General features: G+C 39.1%; 2 protein-coding genes and 1 long non-coding RNA gene across 9 annotated transcripts; all 3 read right to left on the bottom strand.

The window, feature by feature from the left end:
• Window positions 1-1178: 1178 nt before the first annotated feature.
• kansl3 (KAT8 regulatory NSL complex subunit 3) lies at window positions 1179-16748 on the bottom strand. 7 transcript variants are annotated; one of them, XM_035905051.2, is made up of 22 exons: window positions 16603-16748; window positions 14690-14964; window positions 14405-14575; window positions 14230-14320; window positions 13543-13728; window positions 12533-12661; window positions 12318-12434; window positions 12120-12218; window positions 11803-11874; window positions 11613-11687; window positions 11300-11457; window positions 10551-10614; window positions 10273-10461; window positions 9885-9969; window positions 9437-9514; window positions 9007-9186; window positions 6347-6434; window positions 5969-6096; window positions 5519-5625; window positions 4878-5055; window positions 3870-3991; window positions 1179-2011 (listed from the first exon to the last, which is right to left on the bottom strand). In XM_035905051.2, the coding sequence occupies exons 1-22, from the start codon at window positions 16603-16605 to the stop codon at window positions 2006-2008; spliced, it is 2601 nt and encodes an 866-aa protein (XP_035760944.2). In that variant the 5' UTR covers window positions 16606-16748; the 3' UTR covers window positions 1179-2005. The 7 variants fall into 7 exon arrangements, with proteins under 7 accessions (XP_035760944.2, XP_035760943.2, XP_006784089.2 ...); XM_035905050.2 differs by having other exon boundaries at window positions 9885-10041; window positions 16603-16743; XM_006784026.3 differs by lacking the exon at window positions 16603-16748 and adding an exon at window positions 16214-16463 and having other exon boundaries at window positions 9885-10041.
• A 3291-nt stretch (window positions 16749-20039) lies between these two features.
• LOC148100197 (uncharacterized) lies at window positions 20040-21150 on the bottom strand. The gene is made up of 3 exons (XR_015719811.1): window positions 20996-21150; window positions 20765-20816; window positions 20040-20437 (listed from the first exon to the last, which is right to left on the bottom strand). It is a non-coding gene; the product is annotated as an uncharacterized LOC148100197 (long non-coding RNA).
• Window positions 21151-22078: 928 nt separating this feature from the next.
• msmbl (microseminoprotein, beta-like) lies at window positions 22079-22948 on the bottom strand. Its single transcript, XM_006784025.2, has 4 exons — window positions 22868-22948; window positions 22619-22700; window positions 22411-22516; window positions 22079-22308 (listed from the first exon to the last, which is right to left on the bottom strand). The coding sequence occupies exons 1-4, from the start codon at window positions 22868-22870 to the stop codon at window positions 22179-22181; spliced, it is 321 nt and encodes a 106-aa protein (XP_006784088.1). The 5' UTR covers window positions 22871-22948; the 3' UTR covers window positions 22079-22178.
• Between the last annotated feature and the right edge of the window lie 60 nt (window positions 22949-23008).

Raw genomic sequence — 23008 nt, 5'->3', positions numbered from 1 at the left:
TATTCCTTGTGACTTCATACCTGTACATGGTTTGGTTTATGGAAACGTGTTTGGGGGTTTTTTGCCATAGAAAAAAAAATACAAAAATGTGTATTATTGCAATGTATTATTATGTTGTTTATTGTAGAATAATAGCCCAAAATTCTAAATGGTAATTTATTTATTTCAGTGGCAGAAAGAAGCTTCCACATGCAGTTTGTTATAATTATTATTATTATTTAATTACAAGCTACTAAAATGAAAAATGTAGAAGCTTTCTTAATCCTAGACAAAAGGGAGCCCTGAGACAGTGCATGGTAAGATGCCATGTGTCACAGCTTGCTTTATTCTATCTGTGCAAGTTGGATCAGTTTCTTCCTCATGACATCATATCTCATTTGTGCTTCAAGCAGTGATAAAAAAAAAACCCCAAGAGATTCCAACTGAAGTCCTCCGATGAACCACTTTTCCACCTATCCAGTTTTTGTGGAGCATTTCTTGAGTTCGTGTTGGATATTAATAGTTTGTTCATTCTTTTATGTCATTTATGCTTGTAGCAGGAGGGACCTACAGCTTACACATATTAACCATTAAATTCATTCTGTTACCGCTTTTCATTCACATTTCATCTTTCCAATACTGCTGATTTCCCCCTGCGCTGTTGTACAAAAAATATGTTACATATTTGTACCTGTGAATATACACACATCCTGCTTCATTGTTTTGCCTGCTTTACTAACATGAAGTGTAAAGTGTAAGTAAATCACTTCTATTCTCACTGTACTTCACCTTCAATGTCTGCAGGACAGTAAAGCTGGCCTGCAGATGTGATTGGATGGCTAAATCGCAGATGGATTGCTTCAAGAGGCGCTGGTGGCAATGATGTGAGGAAATACCAGCAGCTGCTGTTGTCTAAATGGGATCCTTCATGCTATCTAATGTATACAAAGGTTTACATACAGAGGAAGAGAGACACTCCTATCTATATCTTATCTGACTGCTGACAGGATGTCGTCTGCAATAAGTGGGCTGTATTTATGCTGCGGCTGTAAACACAGCAGTGCGACTATCGCGCATTGGAGCGAGCTCCTCCATAACATTTTGAACAAGAGGGGAGTTTCTCAGCTCGCTCAGTGCTACAAGTGTTTAGCACAAAAGACCAAATGTTTACATTAGCTAAGTAAAGCAAAAGCATTGCATTCAGGTAAATATGTTTATTTCAAACATAAGCTCTGCGTGCAGTGAAGTCATGAGACGGTGCAGATGGGAAGCAGTACCCTGGTCCAGTGTTTGAGGCTATAGAAAAACAGGTTCAGGTGGAAACGAGTGCAACAAAAGCTTGGAGTTTTACAAGTGCAAATACCTCAAACTAAGCATCGCAATACACGTCTCCCTTTCAGAAGCACATTACATCAAATTATATTATTATTAAAATTGCTACATAAAAAGAAACAATTATGACAGACACTTATTATATGGATTACAGTTATTGGATCTATATGGACATATACGATACAGCAATGATAGAACTCAATATATTCTGAGTACGCTAAGGACTTCAAACATTATCTTTGTTGAGATGCACAGCAGGTTTTTGATCAGGACGAACTGTTGCACAGCTGTCCTTTTGTAGGCTTTACCTGGGCTGCACCACCACACTCCAGGTAGTTTACAGTTTACCTTCAGCATATAATTTTCTCCCAAGAACATGTGATCATGCTGTCAGTTTCAAGTCAAAGGTGTAATAAAGGAGTGCAGGCTGTAGCACGACGACATCCCCTGAAGTTAGCAGTGCCTGTTCTATCCAGCACAGACTCGGATTTGTCCACAACTGAAAGCAACTGCCTGGCCTTTTCCCACCATTTCCACAGGGGAGTCCTCTGTGAGGCGTGGTCTTCTGCACACTGTGCGGCGGTGTGTTCGTCACTATGGGGAGGGAGCAGTCTCATCAGCAGGCTGTGGCTCCTAAGGTACTTTTGCACATCACCATCTTGCATCAGGGATTTGCCCACAGTGAGCCGAGATTTCAGTGCTGCAAAAGGGCACAGTGCAATTAATTAACTCTCAGTTCATTCTTGGTTTATATTAAATTCTTCGGGGCAATAACATGTTTGACATTTACTTTAAAGTCTGCTCGGAATCCTCAGATATAATATTGAGATATTTTCAGCTGCATCCAGTTTCAGAAGTGGAGCACACTGTGATCCACACTCTAATACTTATCTGAGAAAGACAAGGCATGGGAGGATTTTGTGTTTATTTCTACAGTGCTGCGCAAAAGTCTCGAGCCACCTCTCAGTGCTTTATGTTTTGCTATGGAAAATGGGGATTTAATGGATATGGTGATTTACTAAAACATGCAAACATATATGGAAATAAGGCAAAAAAAAAAAGAAAAGATTTTTGCACTGTTTTAACAAGCTTCAAAGTCAATATTCGGTGTGGCCACCTTTATTGTTCCTTAGGTGAGCATCCCTCTTATTTCTTTAACTAGTCTTCAGGAATAGTTCTCCAGCTTTCTGTAAGCACATTCAAAAATCTTCTTTGGATGCTGGCTGCCTTTTGTTTTGGTCTCTGTCAAACTGATCCCACACCACTTCAATAATGTTTAAGTCTGGGCTCTGGGGAAGCCAATCCATGATTAATAGTGATCTATTGTGTTTTTCTTTTACTTTATTAGAAGTGTGTATGAGATCATTGTCATGCTGGAAAATTCACATGACAATCTAAACCAGAAATAAAAACAAACATTTGTGTTCATCACTCCATAAGACCAGTTCGTGTGCACTTTGCCATATCTCAACCTTTCCTTTCCTTTCCTTAAGAATGGCTTCTTGACAGCCACTGAGACCATTTCTGACGAGACTTTAGTGAACAGCAGATGGATCAGCTCAAGGGCCAGATGTATCTCTCAGATCCTGTGTCAGGTCTTTGCTGAATTTTTTCCTGTATCTAAAGAACATGATGTCCATAGACTGCACATCATGATGAGTGATATATACATGTACATAATTACCTTGGTGGTGCAAAATAGTGTTGTGTGCCTGTTAAACTATATTATTTTTGGCATTTTTCATTGATTCAAATAAAGAAATGGGAACAAATGTGTTTTAATGACAAACTGTTAGTAACAGATTGCCTAAAGATATGATTTAGGAATAGATCTTTGCTAAGTTGTCTCTTATGCGTACACACAATGTTGGTTGAGCCCTTCACTTAGGTGCCTTTTTTGCCTGCATGCTTCGTAGGTCAGTGTTAAGTGGCTTAACAAACAAACACCTTTCTCTGAAAATGGTCAGGTACAAGGACTGGACTCATAAAATGAGTAAAAAGAAAGTCTGGCTATGTGAAGGCAAAATATTAAGAAAGTGAAAGAAATTCACTTGTTTTTTTTGTTTTTTTAACTTTTTCCCGTTTCCTCAAATGCTGTCATCTCTTTGTGAAAAAGAAAAGCTGTAACTGACACTTTCACCTCAGTGTGTCATTTCTAACAAACACTTCAGTGTTTTTCTGTTAATGCACCTTCAGTCCTCAGTTTATGCCCCAGTGGCTGTATGTGACCTAAAATACACAAGGCTACAAGATACTGTGAACAACTGGGTCAAAGGATATACAGTAAAGCTGGTAATTATTTTCTAGACTGCCTCCACAACAAATTATAGACTAGTGACAACAAAATCATTTTAAAAGTAGGCACTGGGGTGCCATGTCAGTGAGAACCATTACAAGCTATCAAACTGAAAATTTTAATGGGCTGCATGAACATTTGCAGTGATAACAGAAATCTGTCAAACTTTGTGTTAGTCAGAAAAACATGTAACCAAGAATAAGGGGGAGAAAAAAAAGCTCCAAGTTAAGTGTGTCTGTTTAGGTGCTGAACTGAGGCGCACCTTGGGCTCATGGGTACGAGCTGAAGTCACAGCTTCACCACCAGCTTGGCTGACAGATCCCACTCTACTCGGATGTGCTCCTCGAAGGGTCACCGTTATAGAAGTGGGGGCTTTCTGCCCTCCTGACAACAAACACCAACATACACAGAAATAACAAGCTATAAATGATTTACCTCCAAATACACCAGATTAGACTAAATAATAATTTGCTGCAAACATGCTGTGATGCAAGTCATCTAAAGGATAACTGTTGTTTTTTTTTTTAAAGCACGTTCATGTATGATATTAGATGACCATGAAAGGTAAAAGCAAATTTGGAGGTTCAGGTAAGTGAAAGGGGTGAGAAAGCCAACTGATTTACACTCACAATAAAATGACAACAAGACGACAATGAAAACACAAGTTTGATTCCAGTCTTTATTACAACAGGAACAGCTTGGGTAATGCCATGTGCCAACGTTATTGCTTCTCAACACAACTCTCTAGGAGGTCAGCGTTAATATAAATGAATAATTGAAAGCAGGTGATTTAATGGGTTTACAAAATAGGCAAACAAAAAGAAACAAACATGAAATGATCGCTTGAACAAACAAAGCTGACGCAGAAAGCAGTTTTGACTGAAAAACAGGAGTCTTATTAAATTTGGTCAACCCTCTTAACATTGATCTTAACTTAATTCACAATTATTCAGGATCAAACTGTTTCATGCCTTTGTGTGTCCGACGTCAGATAGAAACTCTAAACTGTGACTTTCCATTCCGTGAACATGAAAACATGTATGCCACTAATCTGCCATTGGCTGCTGTACGTGTAAGCTGCACATTCCTCTGCAAACCTTACAACAGTTAGGCTCATTCCAGGCAAACCATCTCTGCAAGTATCAGAGATGTCCTCTACATTCCTCTACGTCCGGCCTACAGACCTCCTGCACTACTGTTTCCAAAACAAAGGATGAACAAACTCTGGGCATTCAACGTGGCCGTCGCGTCTTGGCAGCTCGAGACATACCGGTGGTCTGATTGGTGATGTGCGCCAAGCCAGGCAAGCTGCTAGCAAGTTTGGCCAGCCCACCATTAGTGAGCAGCTGATGGATCGCGGTGGTTTTAGCCACTCCTCCTGTGGTGACCACAGGCACTGCCCGGAGCAGAGCACTGCTGCTGGTACCGGCGGAGCTCAGGACCGGACCCTGTGGAATGGCACAAACAGCATGAGGGCAGATGAGTGGACAGGAAAGATGATTTTATCATCTTTTATTTCATTAAGTCACTTAAAAGAAAAAAAAAAAAAAAGTAGTTTGGTAGTATTAGACACGATGATGACATCTATTAACAAAAAAATGGGGAGAAAAGATTAATCTTGCTGTTAAGTTTTTTCCTTGGCAAGAAAACATATGCTCCAGTTTTTCTTTTATGTACCTAAACCATGGAAGTTCCACTAGATCTGGGTGTTTTCAGTTCTTTTAATCATTTGGGTAACCAATTACAAATGTGGCATATTCAAAAAAATTGATTAACACATAACTACACACTTGAAAAAAATAAAAAAAAATAAAACCCTCTTTGAGTGTTATAAATAGTCTACATAATCTATAGCAAATGGATGGTTCAAAACCTGGTTTAGGAATCGAATACAACCACTCCAAGTGTTACCTGAGTGCCACCTGTGTTGGCTGCTGTTGAGGGAACGTTAGGAGCTTTGGTGACGATCTCCTGAAGACTGAAACTTAGGCCTTGTAGAAGACTGCTGGCGGAAGGTGCTGCACACACACAGATCAATCATTGATTGGGTTAAATCAATCCCAACGAAACAGCACAGAAATTATTAAGGGAAAAAAAAAACATTCCAAGGCCTAAACTAACAGCGCACACACACACACGATAGCCAGGGCAAGGTTTGGGTCAGTGACTGACAGCGATGGCGCAAGAGGTGATCAATGATGATGTTTGCTAAATGTCCAAATTCTCAGCTCAGCGATCAAACTGGATCCCGCACAATAAAAACAAGCAGAACTGCACTTGTGTTTTGATGCCACTAGGCTGAGATCAGCTGCACAATTAAGAGTGCAAACAAGCGTGCAAGGCAGGATAAGACGAAGATACCTTGGGCAGTGGCTGGAACTTGCGCCTGGGCTGGTGTGGAAGGCCCCGACACCATGCAAGGCTGCACGCTGCTGAATGAGCTGGAGCCTGGGGACAGGGCACCAGACACCTCTGAGAGACTACCAGACCTGCAGTGACACACATAACCACCAGTCTACTCAGGAGCTACCCCAGCAAGTGCTGCTTTGGCCATCACTCAGCTCCCAAACTCCAAGTACACCTCTAATCAATCCCTCTGCACCAGACACCCCAACAAGTGGGAGTGGATGTGGGTGTAGGGATAGTTAGGGTTTCAAGTGCTCCAACCTCAATGTGTCAGTGTGCGTGTGTGTGTGTGTGTGTGTGTGTGTGTGTGTGTTATGGCGCTGGCTTGCTTACCGTTGGCCTGTAAGAAGTCCAGAGAGCTCCTTGGCACCAGCTACAGTCTGTCCCATTGTCACAGTTAAAGGCTTTCCTGAGACACCCACTGCAAGAAAAAAAAGAAAATATGAAGGACAGTCAGTTATCTTGCTTTGGTAAAAACAAAAAAGGAACACAAAAACAAAAAAAACATAAATAAATTATCATTTCTAGAAAAAGGGTGAATCTCAAAACAACCACCTGGTCATTAATGACAGGCAGAATGTTTGATTTTTCAAAATAAAGGCTTAGCAAAGCCCTAGTTTAACTTTAATAATGCATAATCAACAAAAAACACATTTTTCATCTGCACAGTTGAATGAACTCAACCTGCTCAAAGCATTTGTCTGCCCACAAGTGATTTTAATCAATGCATGAAAGAATGAACTATATCTTTTTATTCTGACCAAAACAAACAAAAAAGCCCAGACAAGTTCTCTCAGTGTTTAAAGATTCAAGTTTGTATGAAGCTATGTATGACACGAGAGGCAAATTACCCAACACCTTATAGTGGGTGACTGCAGGAATGTATTGCTGATTGGCTGAATCAGTCACTGGCTGTTTTGTGTGTGTGTGTGTGTGTGTGTGTGTGTGTGTGTCTATGTTTTTTAAGTGGTTTGCCTCACTGACAATTCAACCAAGTAAATAATTAATCCATCTAGTGCAATTCAAAGCAGTTGGCATTTTTTGGCCATTTTGGGAATGTCCATGTTGCACTGATTTAAGCAGCAGATAAATAATTATTTTAGAGAAAAATAAGTTTTTTTTACCATCTATAGAAAATTCACTTAAATTTATTTTTAACAAAAACTATGTTTTATAACTACAGACTACTTTAGGCTATAAACTATCAGAACCTTTTCTGTAATTTTACATATTTATTGCACAGAAAAACTTAGATACACTGTTGAAGCTATACGTTTTTAAAAAATCTTATATTAACCCTCTGGGGTCCAGGGTATAATTGGCCGTTTTTGATTACTTTTGATTTTACCTCTACATTTCACATTTAAAAACTGTTTATCTTGCCTTGTTTGGTATCATTATTTTCAGCACAAGCTCAAATATCTGGCATTGGAGTTATTTTTTCATTTTGACTATATTAGCACAAGTGATCTAAACTCAGACAAATTTTTTTAATTTTAAATATTTTTTACTGTAAAAACCACAAACATGTTTAACGAATCATTTTCATAACTTGAAATGCAAATAGAAATTATACATTTCTAAAAATTGTGCACGTGTGGCAAACAATAAAGTTATATGGTACTATTTACTTAAATCTGCAGCCAAGGCCTCAGGCGTTTTTTTTTGTTTTTTTTAAAATATAACCATTTAAAACGGTTTCCAGAACAATCAGGTGTTCTGCATCAAATAAGAAGGCACACAAATTATTTGTGCCAGTCCAAAAAATAGTTTGTGTCCACTATAAGACAGAGGAGAACACCACAGGCCTAAACCCTGCAGGAGGTGTATCAGTCCAGTTTTCCATGTGGACACAGTGTTTACACTGGAATCTGCCCTTGGTGGCTTTTTTTGGAGGAAATGTGACATTCACTAGTATACCTGACACACAAAACAAAACAAAAAGTACACAACACAGTAACTATAGCCTCCAAACACGCTAAATGTCACCAATGTCTCACATGTGAAAACTCGCCCTCTCTCTTTCTTTCACTCGCCCGATTTCTCTCACGGGCGTCACTCCTAAAACTTCCCCTTCTCCCTAAACAACCAAGTGCCACATGCTGGCATATCATTTTTTGATTGGCTCACATGGTACACTTTAACACCAATAGGGAACGGGTGTTTTTACCATTTCTTTCTGCTGTAAACACCACTGTTTTGTTCAGAAAGAAACATCGCATGTTTTTTTTTTAGCATAACTCTGGTGTTACGTGACCCATCGACACAATTTAAAACTGGTATGTAGTTTGAAGTCCAAGTTGAATTGGAGACTCTGGGTCGCTGCATCTTGTAGCTGTGTCGTCTTAAATTGGTCATGTGATTTTGACGCGCCAGTGCGTCCGTCGACCCCAGAGGGTTAAGACATCTCAGAAATTAAATATGTAGCTAATCTTCTTTAAACTGACAGTAAGATGATTTACTGGTCAAGCCCACTTCACATCAAACTAACTTGATAGAAAGTGAGCTTGACCTCCCTGACCTAGACCAGAGGTTTTATATGCAGCTGTGGTCATTTAACAGTGAACGCTATTGCCAGCTGTTTGTTTACTTAGATGCTGCCAGTGGAGTAGTCCTTCATCCTGTTGCTACATTTAGGCCTTCCTACTTGCTGGTTTCATCTGGTTTAAACTGCAATTATCCAAAGTTGGTCTATTGGACTGTGGTTTTTTTCCCCCCAACAGTGAGTTCTTTCATGACTGCATATGCTAAAAGTGTTGTGTGGAGAGCGGGGAAGTGCGCGGGCTGCGCTACGGGTGACATTCAGAAGTCGACCCTTGTGGTTGTTTAGTCTAGATACAACGCCGAGCAAGTGTCAGCTTGTTATGTGTGAACCAGTTTAGTTTATCATCATCTTTAATATCAAGAATAACAAAATTTCATGAGTATCAGCACCAATTTACACAATTTCTGGTTACCAATACTCCTAAATCAAAGGATCCCAGGTTTTGTACCTTCATGTGCAGCAGGACTGAGGCTGCCCCCTGCTGAATCGCTTTGGGAAACAATAGTAACCTTGATCTTTGCTCTCTTGGAGGCTTTGCTTGGAGTGGGACTAGGTGTCTGCCTCCTCTTGCCATGGGACCGCAGTTCATCTCTGTCCAGGCCCTCCATCTGATCAGAGGTCACCGGCACTGCACGGCACAGACAAACACACAGACGAACACACAACTATCAGTAAAGTACTGAAGTGACATGAACCTGTGGTATTTTATCCTTAACTAACCCCAAGCTTTGAAATTAATATTTGCTCTCAAAAGCTTTATAAAGTTATAATGCAGTAAAGTAGTCACATTAGTCTACAATTAAAGCAGCGGAAACAAAGGAAGAAGAGTGAAAGGGAAAGAGGAAAGAAAAAAGGAAAGAAGAGGGATAGATACTTACCAAAAATACAAGGAGGAGTGCCAGGAGGAAGATTTTTCCTCACAAGCATGTTTTGTTTCATAAAAGCAGCAAACTGAGCTGGAATGAATTGGAAAAAAGAGCCGGAAAGGAAAGTTGTAGGAAGAGAAGAGACAAGAGGATGAGAGGAAAGTATTTCAGTCACGTTCCATCTTCCCCCATCAGATGTCGTGACTTGATAATCTCTTCAAAATCTTTGTTTTCTACCATCATTTTCACATCTTGCATTCTACCCTGTCTGGTTACCTTGTAACACCTCTGCAAAAATTCCACTGGAGTTAAGATCAATGGCTCGTTTTAACAAGTTCAAATAAACAAGTGGGGCGAACAGGACAACTGTGTACACATAGGTACCAAGGATCACAGTGCACAAGCGTATTTACAGAGCCCTTTTCAATGAATTCAGAGTTGAGTGAGTTGGTGCACTGACCTTGAGCCTGCTTGTGAGTGAGCACTGTGCCGGAGCGCTGCATGTGTGTCTTGAGCAACTGTGTAGCAGTGATAAGGCTGGACTTCTGTGCCGGAGAAAGACCAGATGTCTTGGGTTTGGGACTGGATGTGGGACTGCTGCAAACACTAGACAGATCCTGAGGATCGAGCAAACATGAGCACCTGGTGACTCATATGCAGTCAGTGTAGCTTCTTACAATCATAAGACACGATGCTATGACTGCAATTCCACCATACAAGGTCTTATTATTAAAACTCAACAGCTACTGTTGAATGATAACAGTTATGATACACACCACTGTATAATTTACCATCATTTCATAAAACAACATTTTTTTTTTTCCATAAAAATACAGAAAACTTCTTACCTCAGATCCTGACGGCGAGATAGGAACTCTCAGTGCAGGGGAGGATGGTCGTCCTCTCTCCATGTCAAAGGGAAGCTCCCGTCGAGGCCTTTTCTTCTTTTCTGTGTCCATGTCTCTCATCTCACCTGAGCCATGACCGTGGCCCTCTGCCCGTGTAAGCACACCTGAAAGGAAGTCAGCGATCTCATCCTAAAGACCAGTGAGAGAAGAACAAAATATAAATATTCAAAATATAAACTGCAGCAGATGAAAAATGCTTTCTAGCTATGAGGGCCCACCTGAATGCAGCGATCCACCATGGTCTGCGTCAGTCCTTCTGATTTCATCTTTGCTGAATTGATTCTGTGGAGTGGTTTAGAGTCAGAAGTGGAAAAATATTAAGTGTCATACTTGACCATGTAGCCAATCAATTGTTCAAACTATTAAAACGCGTTTTTAATCATAGATATATGGTCTCAGAACATTTCATCAAGAAGTTCAGTGTCATATACTCTGCAAACAAAGTAGTTACACTTGAGCAAAGAAATGCCATATAACCCCCCCCCCCCCCCCCCCACACACACACACACACACACACACAAAAAAAACAAAAAACTGTATTATTGCCCAGCAAACTTATCTCATTTATGCGCCATCTCTTGAGTTAAGTGCCTTCTTATCTTTGAACGACTCATAGATTTTTTTGAAAGTGGTCAGGTACAAGCATCGGTCTGAAAATTTCAGTCAATTTGTTCTGAAAAAACTATGCGAGACCTTCAGAAAGCCTGGAGAACGATTGCTCATGAGCACTTTAAAAGCAAAATATATAGAAAAGAAGGACTTGTGCACAAAACTGTACATTAAGCTTTTGAGTAAATCTTTCTCATCCCAGTGATAAGTTCGATACAGGCATTTACTTGCTGTGAAGCGAATATCTTCCAAGCTTCACTGACATAATGAGGAATCTACTTGCATTTGACTCGTTGAACTTCATCTCTGGACCTTGCGAAAATATTATGTTGTTCAGATCTTTAAGGCTGTGACTGACCTCAGATTGTCATCCGCGCCTCCAACCACCACCATGCTGTTGTCTGCCCTGAGCTTCTCTCTGAACTCCTCCATTCCTTCTGTGCTACACTGGAGCGCGTTCTGGCCGACCACAAACAACACTGGTGTCTTCATGTCCAGGAGCGGGTCATCCACATCCTGTAAACCAGCAATATGTGAAAAACTGGCACAAGCAAAGTTTTGTTTTTCAGTTATATTAAGAAGAAGAAGAAGAAAGTATTTTTTTCTAACAGTTGAGTAAAACATCAAAGATAAAAACCAATGCTGAAGCTAAAAAATGCTTTAGGTCATACCCCACGTGGCCCATTGACTGTTAGCAGGGGGAAGCCAAGACAGACCACAGCCGTCAAATACTCCATCAGGGACACCTGAAGTCAAAGTTTATTATTAAAATGTATTCTATTGCACACCTTTGACAATAGTGCACTCTTATTAGTTCATCACATTAAATCACTATGATAAATACATGGTAAAAAGTCTTACGTGGCAAGCCATAAGAGCCCCAGCGTTCCAGCCGACCAGGATAATGGGTTTGTGAGGAAAGTGACTGTGAACCTTGTGGTTACATTTATAAAAACATGCAATCAGTGCAGGTACAGACGCACAAACAAAAAAAATAAATAACCATTATATAGCATCTCTAGTTTGGACAGTGATCTGAGTCATTACCTAATAAATACAATTAGAAATGTGCATATTTAAAAATCTGCCACATTCATCTACATGAATTTAACAAAATAAGATCACAATCACATCGCAGCTATAGTCACTAATGCATCAAATAAAAACCAACACCCTACCTCCATGACCTTGGCCCTGACAGTACCCAACATGTGCTCTAGGCACTGGGTGATGCCAATATTGGCCCCGCTGTTCACATGAGTGTGTATTGGGATGACCTAACACAAAAACAGCTGTTTTAGGCAGTTTTCTGTGACAAAACAGGGAAGAAAAATATTTCTGTAAACACAAAGATTTGATCTGATGGGACATCTGACCTTTCCAAAAAAGGAGAGCTGTGACTGCCAGAATCTCATTCTCCGTGAAGTGGAGAGGGCAGGATTGGTTGGGCTTGATGGTGCAATAAGGATGAGTGGGGATCCTGGAAGCTTGCTCTGCAAGGAGAAAAAAAAAGGATTCAGGGATCACATGTGCAAAAAGTTCAATGAAAACGTTTTCTGTTGAAAACTGAAAGCGACTGATTTAATTTTACCGGCTTGTTTTGAGACAGAACTCCAACAGCTGGGTCCCATGGCCGTTTCAGTAGCAGTGACAGCGCCTCTGCGCTTGGAGCGCCGGTCTTTGCCGATGACAGCAACATTCTGTCGATCAGCGAGGGCAACTAAGCAGACAGAGGAACGTAACAATGAATCAACAGTCTCATTAATTAATGGCGACCTGTGTTGAGCTTAAAGTCAGAGTTTTCTGTGTCATGAATGAGGCCCTCTGTTAACCCAAATCACCATAGTAACTTATGCTGAACACATAAAATGGAGCAGGTTATACGCCAAGTTTGGGTTGAAAAATGAAAATAAATGAATAAATAAAAAAATAAAAATAAATCACTGCAGATTATCTTTTATACTGTTGGAACTGCAGCTATAAGAATTAACACCAGCAATAGCTCTTCATTCAATAAAATTGATTTCACTTCAATCTGCCTGCAAACGAAAGCAATTTCCAAACTTCCTTTATTAGTCTGTGGGACGGTAATACTTAATGTTTAAATGGATCCTGTTTAAAGTGTCAGCGCTCTAATGTGCAGCCGTCACCGTAGTGAAAAACAAAAAAATCCAGCAGCACTGAGAGCTAAAACAATTACCTTGAATTAAAATCTTTATTGTACTGCTTTGAGCACTAAATCACCAAATTAAAATTTTCTGCAGCATTAATCTTTTGTCTTATTTGCAATAGTGTAGCACTGAACTTTCTAATCTTCTTTATAGATTGTTAAATCACCATTTCATCATCATTATCATTTGAGAACATCTCAGAAGCAGGCAGGAATTATAGAAATTTTGTGCGAAAGAAGAGTAACATGATGCGTGAAACACCCCTTTTATGTGAGCATGTGCAGATCCTGAAGCAAGAAACCTGGCTGATACCCATCGAGCTAGCTAAGGCAAAGAAACCCTGGCTGGGTTGAACTTTGTAGCCTATCCCTCTGGCACAGGCCTAACAGAAAAATGTACATCAGTTCATACTCTTTATTCAATTACGTACCTTGCTTTTGAGAGTCTGCAGCACATCCAGGTATGCAGCAAGCATGGCTAGGCTTAAAGACTCAATTAGAGTGGTGTGTAACCACTGTGTCAGTTTGGTGTCCCAGTTCACACTGGCCAGCGCATGCCGCACCTTCCTCGCACACTTGTCCACAGCTATCCTTCGCAAAATTGGCTCATTGGAAGTCTGTGAGAAAAAGATCACAGAACAATTCAGTCATTTTTACTTCTGAAATCTAACCTACAGAACCAGGAATCCCCACTATCACTCAGCTGGCGAGTTCAGATGGTAAGCCCTAAAATTAGTTGTCATATGGTAAACATCTTTTGCAAATCTCAAACAGCAGTAACTTACCCTCATAACTTAGCTGCAGCCACATATGTAAAACTGAACAGACAATTAAATCCGTCATTCCTATACAAGTGTGTTTGTTTATGGGCTTCACAAACAGAACAGACTCTGCATTTAAAAATGTTCTTAATTTATTGATGCAGGAACATATTCTATTATTGCATCAGCTGAGTATATCCATATTTAGATATTAGGCAACAACATATTGGGACAAAGTGCCATTATTATATATATCATTTAAACTGTTAAATCTTTTCCCACAGTCAAACAAAGAAGTTGTGAATAATTCTTAGTACCCTTTAGTACCCAAAACAAACAACAACAAAAAAGACTTACATTTTCATTAGCCAGGCGGGCTAGTCTTTCCGCTTGCAGAGCTTTAATGACCTTGTTGAACAATTTGTTCTGGGCCACTGTCCATCCAGTCCTGAAGCAGAATTATTTCAAAGAGATTTACTGCAAGTGGATAACTTTACATGATAAAAGGTGGAACACTGAGGTGGTTGCTTACTTGTTTACATGTTCCTCCCAGTCATCAGGGGGCGGGGGACTCTCAGCAACTGTACGAGCAAACAGGACATGCCGCTCGCACTCCTTCATCACACTAAGGGCTTTGTGGTTATCATATAGAGGAACGGGTGTTGGCGTAACAGTTTCCACATCTATTAAAGAATCTGAATCTCTGCAGACAAAGAAAAAAATACCGCATCACTACAAGTGATTAAAAATGCTCATCAGATTACTAATTTTACCATGGCTAAAGAGAAGCAGCCTAATAGGAGCATTTTTAACTCACAAAACGGGTTCAGGCTGGCGACGTGGGGTAACAAACAGTGTCCTCGTGGGTCGAGCACTGCTGGCATCTGGGTGGGCATTCCATGGTTTGGCATAGCTGTGGTCCAGAAATACTAAATCTAACTCTCTTTCATGGGCTGAGAGCTGGAACAACAAGGATGTGCCCATCTTTCGAGCTGAGGTCTGGAAGTCTTTATCTCCACCACGATGCATCCTCTTCCTGGGCCCCAAAGGGCCCCGGGAAGACCTTAACAACTGGTGCTGATTCAGGACAAACTTGGGAAAGAAGGGAAGAATTGTTTTTGTATTTTATGCAAGATAATTGAAGAATATTATCAAATTTGTCTGCCAAAAAAATGACTTGATCATAAAGTGGTATTGCTAATTTTACAGAAATATTAGTTGTGAAACATAGAAATCACACACACGCACACATATGTGGGGGGAAAACTGTGTGTGTGTGAGAAGATTTGTATCAATTTTAATATTGAAACTCTTACATCATAAAACCATAAAGTTTGTGGTAGGGCAATAGCTCCAGACAAAGCCTTTAAAGCCCTTTAAGTGTTGACATATCAGAAAGACAACGGAATAATTGAACTACAGTCTGCACTACTGTATAGTTCTGTGTAAATAATCATTCTGTACATACGATAATTTTTAATCCTACAACTGTTTATAACTTGCATAGTTCACATTTCTGTATAACTGTATATCTCAGATTTCTGTATAGTTTTTTTTATTTCATATTTATATCCTGTTCATAGCCTGTACATAGCTTGTACTCACTACAGCATGTACTTATAGTTATAGAATATTCATAACATACTTCATACCGTGTACATTATAACATACCACAATAGACCCATTTCTGTAATATACTTACATGTCTATATTATTGCTAATATATATTGTAATATATCTATATCATGGCTAAAGCACTTCTGGATGGATGCAAACTGCATTTCGTTGCCCTGTACCTGTGCATGTGCAATGACAATAAAGTTGAATTCTATTCTATTCTCTGTGGAAGCGAGCACATTCAAGGGTCTGCACTTACACAAGAGTTTTTTATGCATACTGATAATGCGTTGAGTTCCAGGGCTTTACGCTATTTTCCAAATATAACTTATTTATAAGTTATTGATTAAAAAACAACAACAGCCGAAAAAGCCACAAAGCAACAATAAAAGCACTAACAAAAACAGCACAACGAGCGATAGCGAAACAGTTTCAGTCCTGGTACAGAGTCAGACTGACGCTTAACACGTTTATACTCTTTAAGCACTACCTATTAGCTTCTACCATGTACTGGATATTACTTTGCCATTATAAACAACATATTAAGTGGCGTGTGGCAAATAACCAAACATTCCACTTAATACGTGGGTTAAATGTAATAGGTTCAATGTTTATCACAAATACATTCGGAAATTCACCCGCGACTAAAAGCTGCGTAATGACCTAGCATGCTAGCATAATCATAGCGAGCTAAAAGCTAAGCAAATGGTGTACCGCTCTTTACCTCTTACTTTGCTCACTCCATGTTGGCCGCGACGGCTTCAGCTCCTGCTTCGAGCAAAGCAAATATAAGAACGGCGTATTTACCGGGCAATGAAAGAGGTTATATGAAACATAAACATTTAGCTCGTAAAAGCCACTTCCTTTTGTTCGCTTCGTTGCCTTGTTAGGCTCCGCGCCCTCCCTTTCTAGGCCCTAAATTCAAGCGGCTCAGTCAGGCCTGCTGTTTCTACCAAACTGGCAACCCTGATCGTGGCGCGTCAGACAGAGAATGACGCAAAATATGGACTGGATTGATAAAAGTCTGGATTATTATCGGTACCCCAGAAATAAAATACATGATTTAATGACATGAAATGTGCGTAACTGTAACTTGTTAAAAATGAATCCTACCATTTCCAAGAGATGGTTTTTTTCTTAGGTAATGTCATTCTTCAAAGGTTGATTCTGTTCATCTGGACATAGCGTATTCAGTGGGAGAAACGTTTCGTCACTCATCCAAATGACTTCTTCAGTCTCAGCTGACTGCAGGTTTCCCCAATCTTATCGTACATTTGCACATTGACTGAAATCAGCACCACTGAATGAACAATGTGATGGGAGGTCAGTTCCTTCATCATGATTATGCAAATTCTCATGGCCATTGATCAACAACCACTGATCAATGGCCAAGAGTACTATTCTCAGAGAGTTGGGGAATGGCTGCAATCACAGCATTGCAGGATGGCGAAAGATGTACCCTTAGGGCCCCTCCTTGATTCAGAGATGGTCTTTCCCTTTTCACGTAAACGGCCTCCTTGACTCCGCGCTCAAACCAGCAATCCCCCCTGTCCAGGATGTGTACATCCTCATCATTGAAAGAGGTAATGTAATGATGCGATTTGCTCTAAGGAATTTCCCTGCCACCCGTCTGCACGCCCCCTATCCCTTGCTAAATTATTTTTTTTAAACTGTAAATAACAAGAAAAATGCAATTAGTAACCGACTTTCACTTTCAGAACTCCAGATCAGTGAATGATGACAGTGACAGCAACACCGGATCCTGTTCCGTTTCAGCTTTTCATTAAACCAATAATAAAGCCAGTGTTTCAGTGTAAAAACTACAATTAATTAAATACAAGAGAAATGAACCGGTTTCAGGGCGACAGGAGAAGGAAAAAATCTATAAATGTTCCTATTGTGTGTTAAACAACTGACATACTCCATGACCTCACAATTCCCTACAAAAGTGAGTTCTTCTTTTTACGTGTACACACGTCAAGTTTCAAATTGCACCCGTGCAGGCGGTTGTTGTCTTATAATGCTTTAATGCTCCTATTAATACTATTAACACTGGGGCCACTTTGGACTTTACACATCTGCTCCAGACACATCCGCCACCAGACACAGCCTTGCAAGGCTGTCCTATGTTGGTAATAATTCTAATAAAAGTGAGCACAAAAGACAGGAAGACACCCTACAATGAGCTGAAACATTAACTTATTTGTTCCTGCTTAAAACAGATTATTATTATTATTATTATTATTTGGTTTTCATATGTACCTGTTTTCACTGATATTAACTTTAATAAAAGGAAATTAACTAGACAGGGCAACATGGACAGGGCAAGGTGGTTAGCCTTGTTGATGCAAGAAGGTCCTGAGTTCACTTTCTGTGTGGACTTTCCATAGTCCAAAGACCTGCAGTTAGTGGTTAATTGGAAACTCTAAATTGTCCATAGGTGTGAATGTGAGTGCGAATGGCTGTCTGTGTCCCTGCAACAGACTAGTGACCTGGCTAAGGTGTACCCTGCCTTTTGCCCTAAAACAGCTGGGATAGTGCGACCCTGAAAAAGGATAAGTGGAAGTGAATATATGGATATAATTCTTTTCTGTCTCTCTTTTTTGTCATATTTTTCAAGGAACCTATTTTTGAGAACAGCATAATAAAAATGAAAATTCTGTTTTTGGTGTGCCACTCCAATATTTTTAGTGTCCCCTATATGGCCACCGTGAAGCCAGTGTGAATGTGCATTAAACCTACATTCTTTTTAAAAGCCAAAAGGGAGCAATAAGTTGCAAAAATACTAATAAGCCTACAAAAGTTTACAGAAAACGACCCTTGCTTTTTACCTCATTATAAATGTTCTCGATATGGTCTCAGTCACTAATTTTGGGTAACAAGTCTGTTTTATGACTTGTATTCAGTCTAAGTTACAGAAAGGACGGTTTGAGGCATAGATTATACAATAAAGGCATAGATCATATCACTAATAAAGGTATTCTCAAGGGTTGGATAACTGCCAAAAACAAGAGGCTCCTGGTGATTTTTAAAAAAAATTAGTTTGGGTTCAGTTTAAGATTTGGTAAAACCAACAAATCAGAAAGGAAGGAAATCAATGAGGAAAATATGTTTTGGTAGCAGACTGACTAGGGATGACAGTTTTCAATTAAAGTCATGTGTAACATTTTACAAGATTGAAGTCACATCGTTGTTTAATTTTCTGTTCTTTTCTAACAATAACCTGTCATAGCTTGGTTGTATTTGGAGCTGAAAGCGTGCAGCAGTGACATGCCTTTATAAAAACTGCCATAGCAATATTTATTTGTGTTGCAACTATAATGTTCATAATTGTAATTTGATTACTTAATCTATCCTCCTGTTCAGATGAGATCGCTTTTAAAATATAGAAAGCTAAAGAATATTTCATAATATCAGTGTGCAGTGTCCAAAACCAATGGCTGACACCACTATGTCCATCTACTTGCTCTCTGACCATCACAACCAGCTTTACATAGTTTCTGTTGTAATTCAACTATTCTTCTAATAATGTTTTAATATTAAAAACTTCACCACACACACACACACACACACACACACACACACACACCAGAACTATGTCTGAGCCAAGTTACGAGAACTACTGCTCCAAGCAACTTCATCCCCTCGATGCTGGAATTTCTTTTGCATCCATAAAACACCCACCAAGTGTGAAGCAGCTTAGTCTACTATTATCTGATCCCTGCTGGGTTAGAGTTGGCAAAGGTACAGATGTTCTTTTTTAAGTAGAAGTACAGCTACATAATTAAAAAATGCTCTGGTAAGAGCTCAAATACTGATTCAACTTCTTACTCAAGTAAAACTGAAAAAGTACGGGCTCTGAAATCTCAAAATAATACATTAAAAGTAGCTCTTTGTTGGGCATTTCCATCTGTGCAAAGGACTTCATGCAATTCAATATAACACAATATTAGAATTGTATTAAAACTCTAGTTCAATTGAATTTCTAATTCTAATGCATTAAATCACCTTGAACACAAACAAAGAAAACTAAAAACTTTAAAAAAAACCCTCTATTTTAAGCTGCCTAAATTTTAGAAGGTGACTTTGCCTCCACACGTAAACAGAAAAGTGAGTATAGTCAGGGGTTAAAGTGGGATTCGGCAGATGGGGGTTTTAGTGATTATGCGTGGGGAAAAGAATCACAACTCACAATAATTTCCATGAACTCTAATAGATTTTCTTTGTGAAAATCTACACTGATCTACGCTGCTGAGGTTTACTGCTCTTTATGAATTTGCAGAGCTGAATTCAACAACATATTGCCAGTTTCCATGCCCACCGATAGTATTCTGTTTATACTTTTAAAAAACTCTTTAAACCAGAAAAAACCCATAACTTCACATCATATACAGATACGTATACAGCAATAGAAAGTAGAGATATTTGTGTAAAAATGTGGGGAGTACAAGTGAAAAGTTTTCAGAATAAATAATAATACTATTAATACTCAGAAATATTAACTAATAAATACTCAAGTAAAGCAAAGGTACTTGAAAATTCTCCCAAAGTATAATAATGATGTGTTTTTCCTTTAATAATTCCCACGTCTGTTATTTGGTGAGTGACAGATTGCCAGATCTCTGCCTGTGGAACTGAAGGTTAAGATGCCTGAGCTGAAAAAGTGACTGAGAGTTGGTGGTTGGTTTCATATGAATTCTTGTTCAAGAATCTAAAACGACTAACAGGCATTTTGAAAAATGGCACGAAAGTGACATGAAAGGCATCATTTATATGAAACACCAATCTTCAGACTTCCAGAACACCATAAAAAACGAATCCCTTCAATACTGAACTAAAAACTGGACACCGTATTGTTGGCTCATCTTTCTTGTGCACTACATATTCACATGCCTCTGGGTCAAACACTGACACACAGTCATCAGGGAACCGTTGTGGGGTGGCACACCTGTGATAATGCAAAAGACACAGTTAACAGTGCATCATGTAAAGTCAAATATAATTGATTTTTCCATCTATTTAAATACCAGTAATTTAATGTAAACACTCAGGCACGGCAACATCTGGTGCAAGTACAGTCCCAACAATTAGCTCTCCATCTAGAGCCCACTGCATGCCAATTATTATTGTCATCCTTACAATGGGTTGATAGATAGATAGATATTATTCTGGCACAGTTCCTATTCAACTAAAAAAATGTGAGTGTATGTTTATCTCTGTGTGTTATTTCTGTTTTTTTCTTGCCAGGTTCTAATTTTTTTGTTGATGCACTCACTATTTGTCAGTGACAGCAGAGCGCACAGCAGCAGAGCCAGAGCCAAATATTTCTTCAGAGGAAAACAAACATTGCAGTTTGATTAGGCACCATCTAAGTAATTACTTCTGTACATTTAACTACCAGTAAACATTAAGTTTTATAAAATTGCTGCTTATTGCCATAATTTATATAATTTTAGCCTGTCAGAAATGTACAAAACAACTGTTAACTAACAAAAATGAAACTCACCATCCTGGAAGTCAGATTTGCCAGATCCAAAAAGCAACAGTCTGAGCAACAAAGGATGCTTTCCTTTTAAACACAAAAAGCAAACAACCAAAAGTGGTGCTCGAGAAAGTCGTTTTTCTATTAGTTTGTATTCATTTTAAGAATTAGTTAAACAGTCAAATCAACAAATATTCAGATCTTCTTTATTTCTTTTAAATCGAAGAAATAACTTGATATGCCAAGTTTAAACAAACACAGTTTGCATGCAAGCGTACAAGCTTACTGGAAGTTATGGGCAGTGGGATAGACCACCCCTCCCTTCTGTTTAATTTCAAAGGTCAGGCAGCATTTTTTGGAAAACGATTTAGTTCTTGCTTCAAGGTAAATAGATATTCAGTTCTGATATCACATGATGAGTTGTCACTGTGCTTTACTATTACAGGTATGTTTTTTTTCCAATGAGGGACTATCAAAATAAGACAGGAAGTAATTAAAACATGAAAACACTGAACACTTAGACAGAGACTTCACCACGCAACACGGAGGAGGCAAGAAAAGTGATAAGTGAAGAGACGCACAGACATCTGCATGAACTAAATACATTAGCCTAGACAAGAAAGGATAAACACTGAGGGAGGAATAAACTAAAGGAAGAGAACTAAATACACTAAATATAAAACCCCAACCAAACCACAAAACAAAGAGATAATACAAATAAATAAAGCCTCAAAGTCCAACAACCTCTCCACACAGGGTCAGAGACCCAGAACCATGACAGTGAGTACTCAGTTTGGGTGAAAATGTCTTAATCTCATTTTACACATTATAGCAAGCTGACAGTGTAGCTTAATATGTGTGTGACTAAACTAACTGGGACTGAAGATAAACACCAAGAACAAATAAATCAGAGCTTCATGAGACATCTCCTCTCATAGCTGAAGGGATGGTGTATTTGGTGACAGAGTGAGCGATCTCTGTCTTGGACTTTGGAGCTGGGAGTGGAAATGGAAGTTGGGTGTCAGAGAGTTGTTGAAGAAGTGGGTATAAGACAAACTCAGACAGGCGATAGCAGTCATGACTAAATAAAAAGCATCACCACCCACATTTTTCTTTTAATTATTTTATTTAGTTGTTTTTGCATTCAGTGGTAATCACCAAAGACATATTTATGGATTTTTATTCAAGAGTCTAAATATTGATTGACTCACTTTCCGGTTGCAGCAAAAATTGGGCATCGTTCTGTTGGGTTATCTCTTTTGTGCACTACATATTCACATCTCTTTGAGTCAAACACTGACACACAGTCGTCGGGGAACTGTTGTGGGGTGACATACCTGTGACAATAAAGTAAAGTTAACACAGTTAACAGTGTATTATGTGAAGTCGAGATGACTAATGTTTTCCTCTACTTAAATAACAGTAATAAATGTACTTACCCAGCACAGCATCCTTCGCAATTACAGTCCCAGCATTTACTATTTCTCCATTTAGATCCCACTGCATGCCATGTCTCATCTATATCATCCTTACAATGGGTCATACCTATGAGTGAAAAAAAAGATCATGAACATTTTTCAATGTTTATGTGTGTGCACAAAGAATATACTTTATGTCTTTCAGTATGTATTATTCCTTTTTTCTCACCATATGTCTGAGGCTTAAAAAAGCACTGACTATTTGTCAGTGACAGCAGAGTGCACAGCAGCAGAGCCAGAGCCAAGTATTTCTTCGGGGGGGAAAAATTGCAGTTTGATTAGGCACCATCAAAGTACTTACTTATGTATATTTAATTACCAGTAAACATCACATTTGATGATAATGTTGTCATTACTTTAGCCTATCAAAATCAGCCGTTAACTGAATTTCTTCTGAATTTGCAAAAATAAAACTCACCATTGTGGAAGTCTGATTTGTCAGATCTGAAGAGTTCTGAAGAGTGAATATTGTGTTTCTAATGCAGGGCGCTTTCCTTTTAAAAACTGCATGTACAATGACCTTTGGAAGTAAACAACTGGTGGTTTTGCCATATAAATG

Source organism: Neolamprologus brichardi, chromosome 12 (genome assembly GCF_056152115.1).
Source record: "Neolamprologus brichardi isolate AB-2024 chromosome 12, ASM5615211v1, whole genome shotgun sequence".
Lineage (NCBI taxonomy): Eukaryota > Metazoa > Chordata > Actinopteri > Cichliformes > Cichlidae > Neolamprologus > Neolamprologus brichardi.
This window is presented reverse-complemented; position numbering and strand designations above follow the sequence as displayed.

Coding starts and splice junctions, on each gene's coding strand:
- kansl3 (XM_035905050.2), bottom strand. Junction 12,219..12,317: donor AGCTCTCCTTTTTTGGAAAG/GTCAGATGTCCC, acceptor TTTTTGTGTTAG/GTCATCCCAATACACACTCA. Junction 6,435..9,006: donor CAGTCCTGCTGCACATGAAG/GTACAAAACCTG, acceptor TTTTTCTTGCAG/TGGGTGTCTCAGGAAAGCCT.
- msmbl (XM_006784025.2), bottom strand. Junction 22,517..22,618: donor TTTTAAGCCTCAGACATATG/GTGAGAAAAAAG, acceptor TTTCACTCATAG/GTATGACCCATTGTAAGGAT. Junction 22,309..22,410: donor TGCGAAGGATGCTGTGCTGG/GTAAGTACATTT, acceptor TTATTGTCACAG/GTATGTCACCCCACAACAGT.